Here is a 16,056-nt window from a genome sequence, read left to right as displayed (position 1 = left end):
ATGTTGAATCGTAATTAATCGCATAGATTCACTAGTTAACTCACGATTAATCACAAATTTTATATCTGTTCTAAATATACAATTAAAAAAAATCTAGGTTTTCATACTTTTGTCAACAAAAGTGGAAAAAAATGTTAAACTAATAGAAGTAGTTCAAATGAATTTTTGACGTCTGGCAGTGAATGAGTTAACTGCACAACAATGCTTTCTGTGAACAATATACAGGTACAAGCAAAATAGGTAGATAACGTGCCCGGAACTCATACGGGCAAAGTGTTGCCGCGTTCCATTTGCATTTGTGTTACTTTTTTGGGACAATATATTTACAGTTGCACCCTGCAATTTAAATTATCTACCATGGTTTTACCGATCCGGCCCACTTGGTAATATATTTTCCTCCATGTGGCCCCTGAGCTAATGAGTTTGACACCCCTGGCCTAAGGGGTCTGGTAACAACCAATCACTATTTTGTAAGTTTGGTCATGTGACGTTCGCAGGCTGAGCCGTGATTGGTCTTTACCTGTGATGTCATTTTCAGTTGGCAGGAAATGACAAAATGGCCGCCCCCTGAGATGGATAAAAACGGGTGCATTTTGCTGCTTAATTCATATTCCACAAATGCAATATTAATGATTTTTTAAACTAGTAGTACAACAAATTGTAGTTAATTGAATATCTCTGAATAATGTAATGTGACATGTATTCTTCAAAATGTGTGCAATATTGGCTACACGCTCACTTTCGATGGGTCCATAATGACAGTGGGGACAAAGTTGAGGAAGATGTGGTTGCAGTCTGTACGAACGGTCGTGTTACTAAAGGCCACCTCCAATTCATCCATGGCCTCCAGCAGAAGACGTTCCCCCTCATTCTGAAGATACTCAAAAGACGCTTCCTAATTTGCACACCAACACAATCCAAATACCACATTAAAAAGTAGTCAAAGAAAACGCTATATGAAATTTTGGGGGGCTTTTCTGTCAATAGCCTCTTGCCTTTGTAATCAGATCAGAGTGGCGGATAATAGCTCGGATAAAGAATCTGTAATCGGTAACTTCGGCACCCTCCTGAGCATGAGCAGCTCCCAAGTAGAGGTGCATTTTGTGGTTGGCACACGGAACGGCAGTCAGGTCAAAGTTCCTCATGCGGTTCAGTTCCAGCTGAAACGCTAAAGCTGGCTCCAGATTACGGTAGATCCGATCTTCCTGGAACTGCGCATAATAACATGTGGGGTGTTAACACCTCTTCAGACAGCAGCACCATTTATTGATGTTGGGATATTCAAATTTACTTTGAAAGTAAAAAAAAATAAAAAATACCCCATCTCGTGCTCTGAAAGTGAAGAACTTGGGGAACTCCCTCTGTTGAAAAAAAATATGCACTAGTAATTGCTAAACAGCAACAAAGATGAGCTGAGAGGCCTTGAACTGTCAGTCACAGAGCACAAACAGTAGGGATAGACGATTATCGGTGCCAATATTTGTCAAATCAATCTTTTTACAAATCTGAAGGGCCGATAAAGCTGGTATCTCACTGAGCGGTGAATGCTTGCGGATGTAACAAATTTAGGGTTTTTCATCAGGATTTGTAAGATGTTCGCAGACGCAAAGACATTTTGAACACATTCTGACAATTTTTCACTGTCTGCGAAGATCTCTTGAAACTTTTTACAAATCCTGCCGAAAACCCCAAATTAGCTAGTATACATTCGCAAGCATTTGTCGCTCAGTGAGATATGGGGAACTTTTTTATTTATGGGTTTATTTGAATTTCCACTTTATAAAAATGATGCGGACACTGGGAACTCCTTACACTTTTTATTTTTTTAAATAAAAAAATAAATAATTAAATTAAGAAATTATGTTGACATTTTAGAAAGCTTTATTTACAGTAGAAAACTTTAGGGAACTATTTACTTGCTTAGTTTTTAATTTAGCTTAACACATGCTGATAACCCTGGAAGCTCCCTGCAATTTTTTAAATATTTTTTAAACAAAGCTATTAATTCTTTATAATTAAAATGAAAAGAAAAGGTAATTTCTTAAAAGATTTTGACGCTAATATTTTCTTTTACTGCAAATGAATATGGGCTTAAAATATCGGTTATTGGTCTTCTTGACTACTTATAATCTCAGCCTTGAAAAAAATAATAATAAATATCGGTCTATCACTAACAAACAAGCTGGCATTTAAACTCGCATTCACACCAATTTAGAATCTCCAGATGACCCCAAATTTGTATTTATTTATTTTCTATTCATTTATTCATTCGGTTCATTGGCAAGATAAATAAAAAAATTTAAATGGACAAAAACTAATTCCATACACAAATATGCAACTGAAAGGGTGTAGGCAGAAGCAAAAGCTTTTCAGTTCTTGGACTATGGGAGGAAACTAGAGTATAATGTCAAAGCCAAGATTCAAACTCAGAACCTTTAAATGTGACGCAGACATCATATTCCAACCAATATGGACCTCTTTCACATCTAACTATTTAAAACAAATCGAATCAAACATAAGTTATTCCTCATGACAGTTTATTTACCTTTTGTGCAACCAGAAATGTGATTCTTCTAATGCCATATTCAAAGAGGGACAATCTCTAAGGATAAAAAGACAACAGTCATTTTTCAGTATTTCTCTTCTTATTTGAAATGACAAGGTATGAGCCACTGCATTATATGAGCTGACCTTCGACTGGGCGAAGGAAGTGAAGGCGGTGACTAAGGCATCGTCATCCTCAGTGTCAGCTCTTTTTATTGATACATTAATGATGTGAATTGGACTCTCCCTGGTGTTCTGTCAGGAAGAAGAAGAAGATGATATATCCCCAGAGGGGGGAAAAATGACAACAAAATTACTCACCTTAAAGTTCTCATCTTCATAAAAACTGGAGCAAGATTCTAAAAAGAGTTGGTTCTCCAAAAGAGGATCTGCAAAACTGCAGAGAACTTCGTCAAAGTTCCTACACAAGAAATATCAAGTCAATGGGCTTTAATCCCTCAAAAATGTGGAATGAGATGGAGTCGAAAAATAAAGACAGGTTAACCTTGTGAAATCGTCAAAACACTGCAAGGCTACCATCGCGCCCATGCGTTGACAAGGTGGAGACAGAGCTCCCTCCAGGAAGAGATCACTGCTCTGCCGCCGCATTTTTAACTGGCCTGAAGCATTCAGTGGGACAGGAACCCTGAAAAAATTAAAGACAGGCGGTGACTAGCGCATCGCATCACTGAATTATTAGCACATTAGCAGATGTGAGAGCCAATGTTAACAGCGAGTATTTGAGGAAATTGCAGTTGCATTTTTGCATATTAAATATAAACAAGAATGATCATCATCATGTGCAATCAGAATTACATCATATAATTGTTTCATGAATTAACTCATTCACTGCCATTGGCGGCTATAGACGTCAAAAATTCTATTTCAATTAGTGTGACATTTTTTCCACTTTTGTTAACAAGAGTATGAAACCTAGGAAAAAAAAGTTCAGGAAGCCAGGTACTTTTATTAAAAGCTGTTATTAACTCATTCACTGCCATTGATGGCTATAGACGTCAAAAATTCATTTGAACTATTTTTTTTCCCACTTTTGTTAAGAGTGTGAAAACCTAGAATTTTTTTTATTGTACATTTATAACAGATATAAAATTTGTGATTAATCGTGAGCTAATTATTGAAGTCATGCGATTAATTACAATTCCAAAATTTAATCCCCTGACGTGATTAAAAAAAAAAAAAGATTATTAAAAATTAGGGGTCATTCGATTAAATTTTTTTATCGTAATTAATCGCATAGATTTATTAGTTAACTCACAATTAATCACAAATTTTTATATCTGTTCTAAATGTACAATAAAAAAATCTAGGTTTTCACACTCTTAACAAAAGTGGAAAAAAAAATGTTAAACTAATAGAAATAGTTCAAATGAATTTTTGACGTCTATAGCCGTCGATGGCAGTGAAAGAGTTAAAAGGATTATGATTTGTTATCAAGATCAAACTTGTAGCCCTAAATCTGAGGAGATTTTTAAGAAGTAAACAAATGGTATGACGGCGGAACCTCTCAAAAATGTTAAACTAATAGAAATAGTTCAAATGAATTTTTGACGTCTATAGCCGTCGATGGCAGTAAAAGATTTAAAAGAATTATGATTTGTTATCAAGATCAAACTTGTAGCCCTAAATCTGAGGAGATTTTTAAGAGGTAAACAAATGGTATGACGGCTGAACCTCTCAAAAATCTCTGCCTCGATAGACAAGTTGAGAGAAGCTTTGCATACGCAGAAGCTCATTTAAAAAGAAGAAAAAAATTACGAAGCGCTTGTTATACGGTAAAAGTCCTTGAGGGCGAATGTTGCTGGATACAGAGGAAAAGGGAAAAAGGCAATACAATGCAACTGGCATGCTTTGCTGTAAGACATACACACCATCAGGTGTAGTAGGCTGGGAGGAGCTTTTACTCTACCTGTTCAGAGTAGGGCTGCTCCCTCTGAAATAAGATGATTGACAGGTGAACATTAGCAGTGGAGGATCAACATCCTCCTCCACCTCTAGGCATTATGATTTATACTGCACATTCCCGTTCAGTGGGTTAAACTACTCTATAAAGAGAAGGTTAGGCATTAAAAACATGAGACAGTTTTCCCACAGTTGCGCTCACCTAACCTATCCACCCCATTTATATTCAATCAAGCTAATCAGCAAAGGTATTTAATCGGTATTAGCACAGACCAAAGTGTTACCTGTTGGGATGCGATGATGGCAGCATAAACTGGAAATCGACAGCACACGTTCCATCCCGCAGCTGGTGATGCTGGATGCTGTTGAGCTCGTAAGCAATGTAAGCGCGACGCACGTACACCTGGAGGAAAATGGAACCTCGCCGTGTCGTTATTAGCGAATTTCAGAAGAAGTAAGAGCCTCTTCGCTATGCGTACCTCCAGTGCAGCCATGCAGACAACTTGATTGGAGTGGTAGAAAAAATTGGGCAACACATCAAAAATGGAAGTCTCGGAGAGGATGAGTTTCTGGTGGACATGGAAGAACACAAATGATTTGATGTCAAAGATGGAAATTGTGGTCCTGACGTGCAATCATGACATTTACCTTTAAGTTTTCAGGACAGAACTGATGACCATACATGTCAATGGCAGAGAGGAAGATGGATTCCACTTGGTTGTGCCTCAGTTCGTATGACGGTAAATGAGAGGCAATCAGCACCTGAGACAGACAATTCATTACACATCGTGAATTGCGTAGCTCAAGATCAGTAAATAAAACTTGCTAAATATATTCACAGTTCTGTATTGAACTGCTTTGCTCAAAGTCTGACCTGTCGAGCTCTCAAGGCCACTTTTGAGTTCTCCATCTTACTGAGCTGAGTGAGTTCATTGAGAATCACCATCAGCTCATCCGCCAGAGTTGGATCCCTTCCACATAGTTGATCCTAAACAAAATCAAAGATAGTTGTGTTGAAATTAGGGGTGTCAGTCCATACAGGTTTTTTTTAATTTGAATTAATCGCACGATTTCATCAATTAACTTATGATTAATCGCACATTTTATATCGCTTCTCAGTGTGAAATAAAAGAAAATCTCAAGTACTCTTATTAACATAAAAGTGGAAAAATATGTTAACCTTATACAAATATGGTTGTATCTTCTAGTTCATTGATAAGGTATTTTATAATTCCTAAAGTTATTTGAAGTTGAAATGATTTACTGCACTGTAAAAAGGAGTGTGCAACATTGATTTGTGTTGAGGCCGTTTTTCTGCCACTGGATGGCATTAGCGTTTCATGTTGGACATTAGCGACAGCAACTGCATTTTCTTTTCATATTAAGAGCTAGTTAATTTGAACATGAAGCAACATGTGTAAAAGTGCAATTTTTTTTTATTGTTAATTACAACTTGACCCCCATCCACCACAAATTTTTATTTCTACTGATAAATTGTGTTATAGTGACTCTTTTCTGCCTTTCTTTTCTTACATTTTATACAGATGTGCATTGTCATTAGAGACGCAGCTTTCTTACAAACGAGTCGGGAATAACACCTAGTTCAGGGGTCCGCAACCTATGGCTCTGGAGCCATATTTGGCTCTTTAGTCACTCTCCTGTGGCTCCCTGTGAATCTCTAAAAACACATCATGTAGATTTTTTTTTTTATTATTAAACTTTTTTGAATAAAGTATTCTTTAAATAAAATAATGATTTCGATTTTAGAAAATAATTAAATATTTTTTTTAAATGTCAGAGTCCAAATTTTTATATTATCAGAAAAAAAGGGATGAACGGTCGATGAAAAAGCTTCAAAATGACCGTAAAATGTCCAAAAAGTGACCATAAAATGTCCAGAAAGAAAGAAAAAAAGCAGACAATTACCATAAAGTGTCCATGAAATTGCCAAAAATATCAGAGAATTCAATAAAAAAGGTAGAAAAGAAAAGGTTTAAAAACTATTAAATTAGCAGGAAAAAAAGTAGAAATCCTGAAAATTACCATAAAATGTCCACAAAATTGCCAAAATGTGTCAGAAAATTTATTTAAGAAAAAGCAGGAAATTTTCATGGTCGAATGTTTTGCGGCTCCAGACAGATTTTTTGTAATTTATTTGGCCCAAAATGGCTCTTTTGACAGAAAAGGTTGCTGACCCCTGCCCTGGTTAAAGGAACTTTTAAGTTGCACTATTAGCGTGTTACTTTTGACACCCCTAATTGAAATTCACTTGTGATGAATCAGTGCTGAGTATGATGAAGGCCTTACGATGAGCATTGTGACCAGGATGTTCTTCTTGAAGACCTGGGCATGAGAAAAGATGTATTCCAACACAGGACTCATGTCCGGCTTGTACTGCTCTCTCAAGTTGATTACGCACTTGTCATAATGAGCTGCTTGTGGAAAACGAGAAAATCCCATACACGATTTAGTGATGCTAAAAACATTTTTAAAGCAGATAATTCTGATCAAATATTACTGTCACCTTGTTGAAACTGCGTCTCTACTTGAAGGTATCGCTTGAGCAAATCCAAAACCACAGACTTCATGTAGCCACGTACTCCACTGCGATACCTGCAACACGACATAAAATATAAATCAGTACAATTACAATCACTGTCATTTTTTTTTTTACTGCTAACAAGAAATATGAACAAGCTAACCTCTGCACCAGCTGAACGATACTTTGAGTGTTAATAAAAAACACTTCTCGATCAGCTTTTCTCTGCAAAGTGGCTGCATGGCTGTCGAGAATATTTGCAACCTGGATTGCAAAAGAAGTCCACTGTTTAGATTAGAAATTGATATAGCTCAGCATTAATAAGTTCAATCCACTATATTTCACAAAAAATTATTTTGCTCGGCTTTGATATCCACTGTAATAATGTCTACTTTTGTGGGTGTAGCAGAGGTGCACCTGCAACATACTTGGCATTTCTAACATAAAAAAAAAACATAATAAAATGTCAAAATTGTTTGACAAATTTTTCTTGATTTATGATAGGGAGAAGTAGAATAATTCAATGATAATGAACGATTAGTCGATCCATTTTCAATAGTGGTGAGCTGGAGCCTATTCCAGTTGACGCTTTTTAGAGTACGAATTAGGGCCCAGCCGATATGCATTTTTTTTAGGCCGATGCCAATACCGATTTTTGGCAGAAAAAAATACTGATTGCCGATTGATCTGCAGATTGTTTAAAAATAAATATTTAATGCATAAAATTTATTTAATGCATCCATGGTGTACACACTTAAAGTGAGTACAGAAGAACGTTGCAATTGGGAAGAATCTGTGCCTTTGCGTAGTGTTATCTTACTTGTGGCTATGTGTTCCCACAGCATTTGCGTATGAATATTCGTTATTTGAAGGAAAAATACACCCGAGGTCGATGCTAACTTCCTGTTTGCATTTGAATGGGATCCTCCCTGCGCTTTTAGAATTAGCTCTAGGCTAGCGATGTTTTTAAAACGAAGAATGTTTTGTATTTAAATGTACATTGGATGTAATTCTTAGCGTCATGTGTTTAGTTTTACAGTTAACTACAACTGGAATGTCATTAAACAGCTTAAAGGACGCTTAGGAACAACAGAATAACATATGCTACACACTTGCTAGCTGCTAACAAAATGGTGTATTCAGGGCACCTTTCCAGCATCGGAAACTTTAGTTTTCTTCGATAAAAACGTCACGGGGAAAATTAATCAGCCATTTTCTCTTATTTTATGTATATTCCCTTCAGTAAAAATGTAAACTTAATAGTTTAAAAATATGTGAGACTGTACTCATTTATGCTGAGCATTGCTTTCTAAAAGAATAATTGAGGTTTTTCACCCTTTGGCTTGGAAACTGGCACAGGACCGAGGTGATGTTGCTGGCATATTGGGCCATGATTTTACGGATATCTTTCTCAACACCAGGTGGAATTCGACCCGCCACGCTAGTCATGATCTCCTGCAGCTCCAACAGTGGCAGGGAGGGGTCCCTCAGAGTCTTCATGAGGGTTGCTACCCACTGTTTCAACTGCAGAAACGAAAAATAAGTATTTTTTTTTAAAAAACATGCTTGAAAGTCAGTATTATCAGATTGATGTTGATCCGATTTCTGTACCTTGGTGCTAAAGTAGGGCTCTTCAAGGCAATAACCATCCATTACTTTAACAAGGTTTTCAAGGATGCTGTGGAACACTTGATGGAGCTTTTCCCCAACTATGGGTAATGGGTTTTGTGGTGGTAGGGTGGCTGTATTGAGCTCCACCTACATTATGGCAGAATAACATGGTTAGACTTTTGTTCACCGACATGAGCGACCACATGAGCTGTCCACACAATTGTGTACACACACACACACACATATATACAGGACACGAGAACTTGCCCGGTGTATACTGCTAGGGTCATCCAAGTTCATATGTGCCATCACACAGCCGGACTCCAAAACTGCCCCGGGCCTCTTGACAAAATGTATATGTCCCGTCTGCTGTACCGTCAGAGTCATCACCATCTTCATCACCTGAGTTCAGACAGTAGATCACATAAGGTGCAGTTACGGGTAGTTTGGCTGGATGAGTAAACATGCGTATGCCCTCAAATTCACCTCGATCTCTGCGTAGGTCTCTCCTGAGCAAATATGCGCTCCGTCTGCAACAATGTACTGCAGTAGTTTACCAGCAGAGGGCGATCTCAGCACAGAGGGATCCTTTTCTTTATCAAACACGCAGGTCTTGTTGCCAACAGTGATGCGGTAGCTGCGAATTAAAGTCGTACAGGGGGGAAAAAAATGAATTCAGTTCGACTCGGAAATTAAATAACGCTTACCTGTCCAGTTCCTCTTTCATATAGGTGGTATGGCTGCTGCCATCATAGGAGAGCAGAAGACCACCATCACTGAGCCGGTGGACATCTATTTCAATGTTGGAGCCATTCATTATGATGACATACGTTGTTGGGGACTGGCGGGCAACCTGATGTCAACCACAGAAGGTACTTCGTTTAGAATAAAGATGGTAAGTTCACTACGGAAAGGGAATGAAACGATACCTTTAAGCAGAATTTGACCCCTTCGTATATGAGCTCGACACTGACAGAGTTGAGGAGGCTGGCTGCAGGCAGAACCTGGCCTCTGTAGGCATAGACAAGTTTGAGCACACATTTATTATTATGATTATCATGAATAATATTAGTAGTAGTATTAGTCTTAAATTTTGTACCAACCTTTCTAGTGAGTGAAGGAAGTCGGACATGCTCTTTCTGAAGCTTGCATCGGCAACATGCAAAGCCCCGCAGACGATCCCCAACATGGTGTCTGGCCTCTCTGCCTGCAGAAAAAGTCACATGGCCTTTTGTGGTGAAAGTCACCAGACCAACATGTTGAGACGGCTACCAAATGACGCATACTTGCACTTTCTCTGCAATCAGGTGATCCAACCAGCTTGTGTCGATGTCATTGTTTCGGAAGCTCTCCGTTTCTAGTAACTTAATGAGGTATTCAACGGTGGTCCTGAAATCCCCTCTGATTGACAGCTCCTTCATTGCAACCACCATGTTCCTGAAGCATTATGTGACACAGCAAACAAAAGGACAACAATCGGTAATGTGTATTCTATGTTCTTGTCTTATGCTGTTAATTGCCAGCATTGTTCACCAAATTCAGTCTTCTTCCCATCCCAATCCTTTTAAAGGGGAAGTCAACCGTAAATGTTTCTTGACAATAATGGTATATGTGACCTTTCTAGTCTAAACAGGACATTCTGATTAATATTACATTTGTGGAATAGGAGTTATGACACAAAATCCAGCCGTTTTTATCAACATCAGAAGGCGGCCATTTTGCCACTTGCTGTGAAAATGACATCACAGTTGCTCAGGTAACAGCCAATAACAGCTTGGCTTCAGAAAACAAGTCAGCTGTGATTGGTCATTGCCTGCACCCTGAGCAACTGTGATGTCATCTTCAGTCAACAACATGTGGCAAAATGGCCGCCCCCTGAGATGGATCAAAACGGCTGGATTTTTGCTGCATAATTCAGATTCCACTAACGCAATATAAACCAGAATACCGTATTTATTATTGTCAATAATTTACACAGAAATGACATAGCAACATACCGGTAATCAAAACAGACACTTACGAAATGGCCTCTTCTCGATTCTCCCCCCAGGAGAAACAGTGCCCGAACTGTGAGTCAGCAAATTCATGCAGACCCCCGGTTGCACCGACACTAAAGTAACCCCAGACATTTTTACTGCTGCGGAAGTTCAGCTCCTGCACGGTGCCGGAGCTGGGTTTGAACCCCTGTAACCAACAAGACAGGAATGATCTTTGAGGAAAAGAATGGAAGATTAATAGCATGGGAGAGAGTGAGCGCTACCTCGTCAGGGTTCTCGCTGGTGATTCGGGCTGCTATGACGTGCCCTCTCGGACTTGGCAGGCATTCTGGAGTCTCAAAGTTAATAATGTTGTCACCCCAGGCAGTTTCTCCATAGAGCAAACGGATGTCTTTAATTCTGTAAAGGGGGATGCCCATGGCAATCTGTCGTAGATGACAAAATGGGTGAGAATGAATGAATTAAGATGGGCTAATTGTGAGAAAATATACAATGAGGACAAAAGTATTTGGACACACCTCAATCAATCAAAGCGGACTTAAGTCTAGAATGCTAAATGGACGCTACTTTGTTCCAACTAGGCATGGGCTGATTACCGGTTTGACGGTTTACCAGGTTTTTTGTCTGTCACCAGAAATGAGCATTTTTTTTCTTTTCTTTTTTTTGAGGGGACTCCAAAGCAGGCAAAGGCTTGCTGAAATATGATTGGCTGCTTGCAGAGATCGCTACACAAGATGCATTTCTGAAGATTATTGTAGAGGCCAGCAGCTTTTCTTTTTTCTCTCTCTCTCTCCTTCTTGGGTGAGCAGAGAGGGGAGGGTTGAGCAGTTGCACACAGGCGGGAGGGAGGGGAAGAGGGATGAAGACGGCAGGATACCTTTTTGCTATGTCAATTAATTGCACGCCTACTATTTAAATATATATATATACAAATTTTCTTCAAAAACTTGGTGCCAGTGGGTACTAGCTAGCCCGAAGGACAACATGAGCAGACATTGTGGCTTATTAAGAAGAATTCAAACAGAAGAAGAATGGTCATATTTCCTTCTTTCTTTGAACTTAACATGGTACAAATTTATGTATGAAATATTCATATTTTGTTTAAAATAGAAAAAAACATTATTTATTAATTAACAATTATTAAACTGAATATGGCCTATATTTAAAAATAAATAAATAAATACATTTTAGAACTGTAATTTTTAATACCCTGGTATTTTTGCTCTCAGTTATCATACCGTCTGAATCCAATATCTGCTCATGTCTAGTTCCAACTTTGAGTAAACTGTTTAGAGCAGGTACTTTTCTGTCCTAGCAAGACCGTGCTCAAGTGCAATAAGTACGAGTTCAAGCAAACAACTTTGGGATAAATTAACTAGAATAGATGTTGGGAGCCAATGTGTTATGGATGAATGGAAAAAAGCTCCTACATCGAATAGTCCAGAAAAGAGGAAGCAAATACTGTTATCAATATTGCACTCTCTATAAATATTCTTGGGACGCTCCAGTGATGATTTTACCTGAAGTTGGGCAGCTGGAAGGTTTACATCAGCAATCATCTCTGTACAGGGATGTTCTACCTGCAGGCGAGGATTTAGCTCTAAGAAATGGAAACTTCCATCCTCGGAGAAAAGATATTCCACGGTTCCGGCACTGACATAGCCCACCATCTTGGCTAATCTAATAGCATACTAGTGAGAAAGAGGAAGCAAAATGCCAAGTTGGAGTGAATACATACAAAAAATATTCATGAAATAGAGATGTGAGCAGCTATGCACATTGGAATTTTTAGAAAATGGCACAATAATGTTTACATAATATTATGTTGTTTTTTTGCCAGGCCTGATTTAATGTAATCAGTTTTCACACATCTCTAGATCACCAAAATCATCATAATTTTTCATGGCAAAAAGCGCATCGCCACGGCAACAGCGTTGGAAAATCAAAAGCCTTTGCTTTTACTTTTCATCCTGAACATCTTTACATGAAGCACCCACAGTTTCAAGACAATCAGATGTAACCTCTATAATAGGTGAAAAATGAGGCCCATTTTGAAAGAAAATCCAAAATGGCTGGCATCCTGTTAGATTTAGCACGTAGGTTTTAGGCTGTAACACATGCCTCAAACTTCTCGTAGATCTCGGTGAAATACACGACTGGGAGTTAAACCGTTTTAGAGGGCGCTACTGAGCCATTTTTGTTTAACGTCACACATTCATAATAAACGAAAATATATATATATTTTGCCAGGTGTGTTGAGTGTGCACGGTTTCATGTCTTCACTAACGTGGAGACAGACAAAAATCTGCTTTATTTTTCTTGGTAAATAGCGCGTCGCCACAGCAACAGCATTTGGCGAAATAAAAACTTTTGCATTTACTTTCCATTTGGATCATCACCCACAGATTCAAGTCAATCGGATGAAATCTGTGGAAGGAGTTCTTTAAAATGTGAAGGAACCTCGCAGTGTTCGCTGCTCGGGCCGAAATAAATAATGTGACTGACCTGTTCCATCTGTTCAAATGTCGAGATTGCAGCTATGGTTGCAGGGGCTTCCTCTATGATCTTCTGGTGCCTTCTTTGGATGGAACAATCTCGACCAAACAAAGAGATGGCGTTTCCATATTCGTCAGCCAGTATCTGAACCTCAAGGTGCCTTGCATGTTGGGCCAGCTGCATGATGAAAATGGGCGAGCCGGGTACTTCCGTCTGAACCTGCAACCCAATACATGTTTGTCATTAAAAAAAAGAAAAGTATGCATATGTTTATGGAGGACCAAAAATGCAAACATAAAAAAAATAATAATAAAAGTGAAAATTCAGATTGAAAGCAGATATAAAAATATAATTGAAAAATCAAATACAACAAATAAATATAAATGGAAATAAAAACATATTTAAATAAATAAACACAAAAATAAAAAATGTGACTCAAAAAATAAAATATAAATGTGGACAATACAAAAATAAATATATAGATATTTATATATCAATAAATAAAGAAAAAGGCTCCAGCAATGGACGACTATCTTGTTCACTGTCACCACAACTTGCGACTCGAGTTGCTCGACAACTTCACACGAGTTTCTGTAATCAACAAGGTCCATGGTTTATTTTTGTGTGTGTGAATTCTCCCTTGCTGTGGAACGGGCAGGGCATGACATAGACTGACATGTCGATCGACCAGTAGGCGAATAGTTCAACCCAAGACACACTTAGGACATGCTGACTGTGTCTGCAGCATGAAATACGTATGAGAGCAGAGCCTTTTTATTTATTGATTGACATTTAATTCTATTTCTATATTTATTTTTGTATTTATTTCTATATTTATTTTTTTATCTCGTTTTTGTATTTATTTTGACTTTTATTTATTTATTTACATTTTTTTTAGATATTTTTATTTACATTAATATATTTCTTTGAATTATATTTTTTATATCCTTTTTATTTTCATGAATTCATTTATTTTTTATTTTGGCCATTTTTGGTCCTCCATATGTGGGGCTGGGTTACACAGAATGGACATGAAGGTCCCTAAAAAGAGTTCACAAACCTGTCTAAATGAGCTGGTAAAATCATCAGCACTTTCGACTTTCCGGATACCTTTACCGCCTCCACCCTCCGAAGCTTTGATGACAACTGGATAACCAATTCTCTCAGCTCCCTGGCCCAAGAGACATACAGTACAGTTTGGGATGCAACATAATAAATGCCATCATTTTGGGGAAAATGACAGATAATTTTGTTGGTGCCTACCGCTAGACCATCATCTACATCTAGAACGCAGCCTTGTGTGTAGACTTCAGGCGGGACACTGATTACATTGCCGGAAATTTGATCAGCCTCCCTCCAGTCCACTTTCAGACCTGGAACAGGACAAAAACAACAACATTTCTATGGCGACCAAATCCCAAGAAATCAGTTCAGCAAGCTCAGCAATGTTGTTTATATTTTTTTTAAAGTAAGACAAGGAGAAAAGGTCAAACCTGATCCGCTCCACGGTAGCGTGGGAATGTCTGCACTCTGCGCCACAATGGAAGAAGCCACCTTATCCCCGAGAGCCCACATAGCCTTGCTGGATGGCCCTAAAATCAAACATACAATTGGAAAACAAGCACTAACACGATAAAGAGGTATTTCCCATTTTGGTTTACCCAAAAATGAAATGCCGGCTTTGTTTAATAACTCAGGTAGTTTGGGATTTTCTGAGGCGTGACCCCAGCCGGCCCACACTGCCTGTTAATAGAAACGCAAATCTTTTCTTACACATTTTTTTTTTCTAAATAACTTTTTTAAAAACATCACTTCTGGCAGCAGATAAACAACAGTGATATTTACCTGCACTGGGATTCTTTTGGCAATATCCACTATCAACTCCACATTGGCATAGTTGTTATTGTTTGGCCCACCAGGAACAGGCACGTAGTGGTCTGCCATTTTGATGTATTCTGAAAACAGATGACAAGACAGAAAGTGATTCATGCAGCATGTTCAATGATGTGCTCAATCAGAACTGCCGCGCAGTACCTGCGTTAGCTTTCAAGTCTTCGGGGGTGACCATCACCACAAAGCGGATGGTCCTCTCATTTCGAAACATCTCGTAGGACCAGCGTCGGATAGAGCGCATGCATTTCACTGCAGCGATGCCGTTGTTGGCGATCAGCACCTGTTGAAGGCAAAACGGAACGAGGAAGAGATTTGTGTAGCAGGAAAAAAATAACCATATGCCAGTCACAAGAAATAAGTGAATGCTACAATGTATAGAGGGGCTTAAACGCAAAGAGGAAATAAATTTGAGTTGGAGTTGACATTTCCAGTGAGTCACTCAAATGGAGAACATAAATTCATGTCTTGTCATCTTTATCCCAACTCTCACCTAAATATATTGATTCCTGTCAATTAAAACACAAAAAGGTAATTTAGACAAAAAAAATCGGGGGGTTTTCTCACCTTTTCGATGACGCGATTTCCACCAAAACGGGTGACAAACTCCGCAGGTGAGGCCACAGTGAAGTCTCTGTGAAGATCCATCTTTCGGTGTTCGCGTCCTTTTTTCACCAAGTGAGGACCAGACATGCTGGGCCTGAAACAGCAAATCTTACAATTATTTGCCTGGTCAAGAAACCTTCCAACGTTGTCACAAGTAGCTGAAAAGAACCTCGAGTTCTATACGAGCACACGAGTAAACAGCTTGAAGAAAAGTAAAAAGAAAATGAGCTGTGGAAATCAAAAGCCAAAGTCAAAGTCAAAGTTCAGGTTCTGAGATGAAGCAGCCAATCTACAGTACTGTACTGTATGTCCTTATCTTGTTTTCTGCTGTTGCAAGTAAATTGTATTTCAACAACACTTCCCATAGAACTGAACATTGTAAAATTGTCCTAAAAAGGTATTGAGTTGAAAAATAGCAGAAATTAAATAAAGTATAAGGTGCAATAGCTGGTC

At 38.4% G+C, this 16,056-nt stretch overlaps 1 protein-coding gene across 6 annotated transcripts in view; it reads right to left on the bottom strand.

The window, feature by feature from the left end:
* The window catches only part of acacb (acetyl-CoA carboxylase beta), a 32,083-nt gene that overhangs the window by 11,087 nt on the left and 4,940 nt on the right, over positions 1-16,056 (bottom strand). For 3 of the 6 annotated variants that reach the window (XM_077561123.1, XM_077561124.1, XM_077561125.1), the window contains exons 3-36: positions 15,565-15,697; positions 15,142-15,280; positions 14,953-15,062; positions 14,769-14,850; positions 14,601-14,699; positions 14,371-14,480; positions 14,168-14,278; positions 13,117-13,326; positions 12,132-12,302; positions 10,875-11,036; positions 10,635-10,798; positions 9,901-10,051; positions 9,718-9,821; positions 9,544-9,625; positions 9,322-9,467; positions 9,101-9,251; positions 8,882-9,016; positions 8,615-8,761; positions 8,339-8,527; positions 7,167-7,267; positions 6,989-7,077; positions 6,772-6,896; positions 5,339-5,452; positions 5,113-5,226; positions 4,944-5,033; positions 4,749-4,867; positions 4,472-4,495; positions 3,050-3,190; positions 2,866-2,965; positions 2,692-2,799; positions 2,546-2,602; positions 1,320-1,361; positions 996-1,211; positions 740-895 (exon numbers count right to left, since the gene is read on the bottom strand). In XM_077561123.1, coding sequence (XP_077417249.1) covers positions 740-895; positions 996-1,211; positions 1,320-1,361; positions 2,546-2,602; positions 2,692-2,799; positions 2,866-2,965; positions 3,050-3,190; positions 4,472-4,495; positions 4,749-4,867; positions 4,944-5,033; positions 5,113-5,226; positions 5,339-5,452; positions 6,772-6,896; positions 6,989-7,077; positions 7,167-7,267; positions 8,339-8,527; positions 8,615-8,761; positions 8,882-9,016; positions 9,101-9,251; positions 9,322-9,467; positions 9,544-9,625; positions 9,718-9,821; positions 9,901-10,051; positions 10,635-10,798; positions 10,875-11,036; positions 12,132-12,302; positions 13,117-13,326; positions 14,168-14,278; positions 14,371-14,480; positions 14,601-14,699; positions 14,769-14,850; positions 14,953-15,062; positions 15,142-15,280; positions 15,565-15,697 — 4,192 coding nt within the window. Of the gene's footprint in view, positions 1-739; positions 896-995; positions 1,212-1,319; positions 1,362-2,545; positions 2,603-2,691; positions 2,800-2,865; positions 2,966-3,049; positions 3,191-3,951; positions 4,608-4,748; positions 4,868-4,943; positions 5,034-5,112; positions 5,227-5,338; positions 5,453-6,771; positions 6,897-6,988; positions 7,078-7,166; positions 7,268-8,338; positions 8,528-8,614; positions 8,762-8,881; positions 9,017-9,100; positions 9,252-9,321; positions 9,468-9,543; positions 9,626-9,717; positions 9,822-9,900; positions 10,052-10,634; positions 10,799-10,874; positions 11,037-12,131; positions 12,303-13,116; positions 13,327-14,167; positions 14,279-14,370; positions 14,481-14,600; positions 14,700-14,768; positions 14,851-14,952; positions 15,063-15,141; positions 15,281-15,564; positions 15,698-16,056 lie in introns of those variants that run through there. The other 3 variants (XM_077561126.1, XM_077561127.1, XR_013293427.1) reach the window with 3 other exon arrangements.

The sequence above is a fragment of the Vanacampus margaritifer genome, chromosome 3 (assembly GCF_051991255.1).
Source record: "Vanacampus margaritifer isolate UIUO_Vmar chromosome 3, RoL_Vmar_1.0, whole genome shotgun sequence".
NCBI classification, from domain to species: Eukaryota; Metazoa; Chordata; class Actinopteri; order Syngnathiformes; family Syngnathidae; genus Vanacampus; species Vanacampus margaritifer.
Note: the sequence above shows the minus strand (reverse complement) of the source record. Positions and strands in the feature narration are given on the sequence as shown.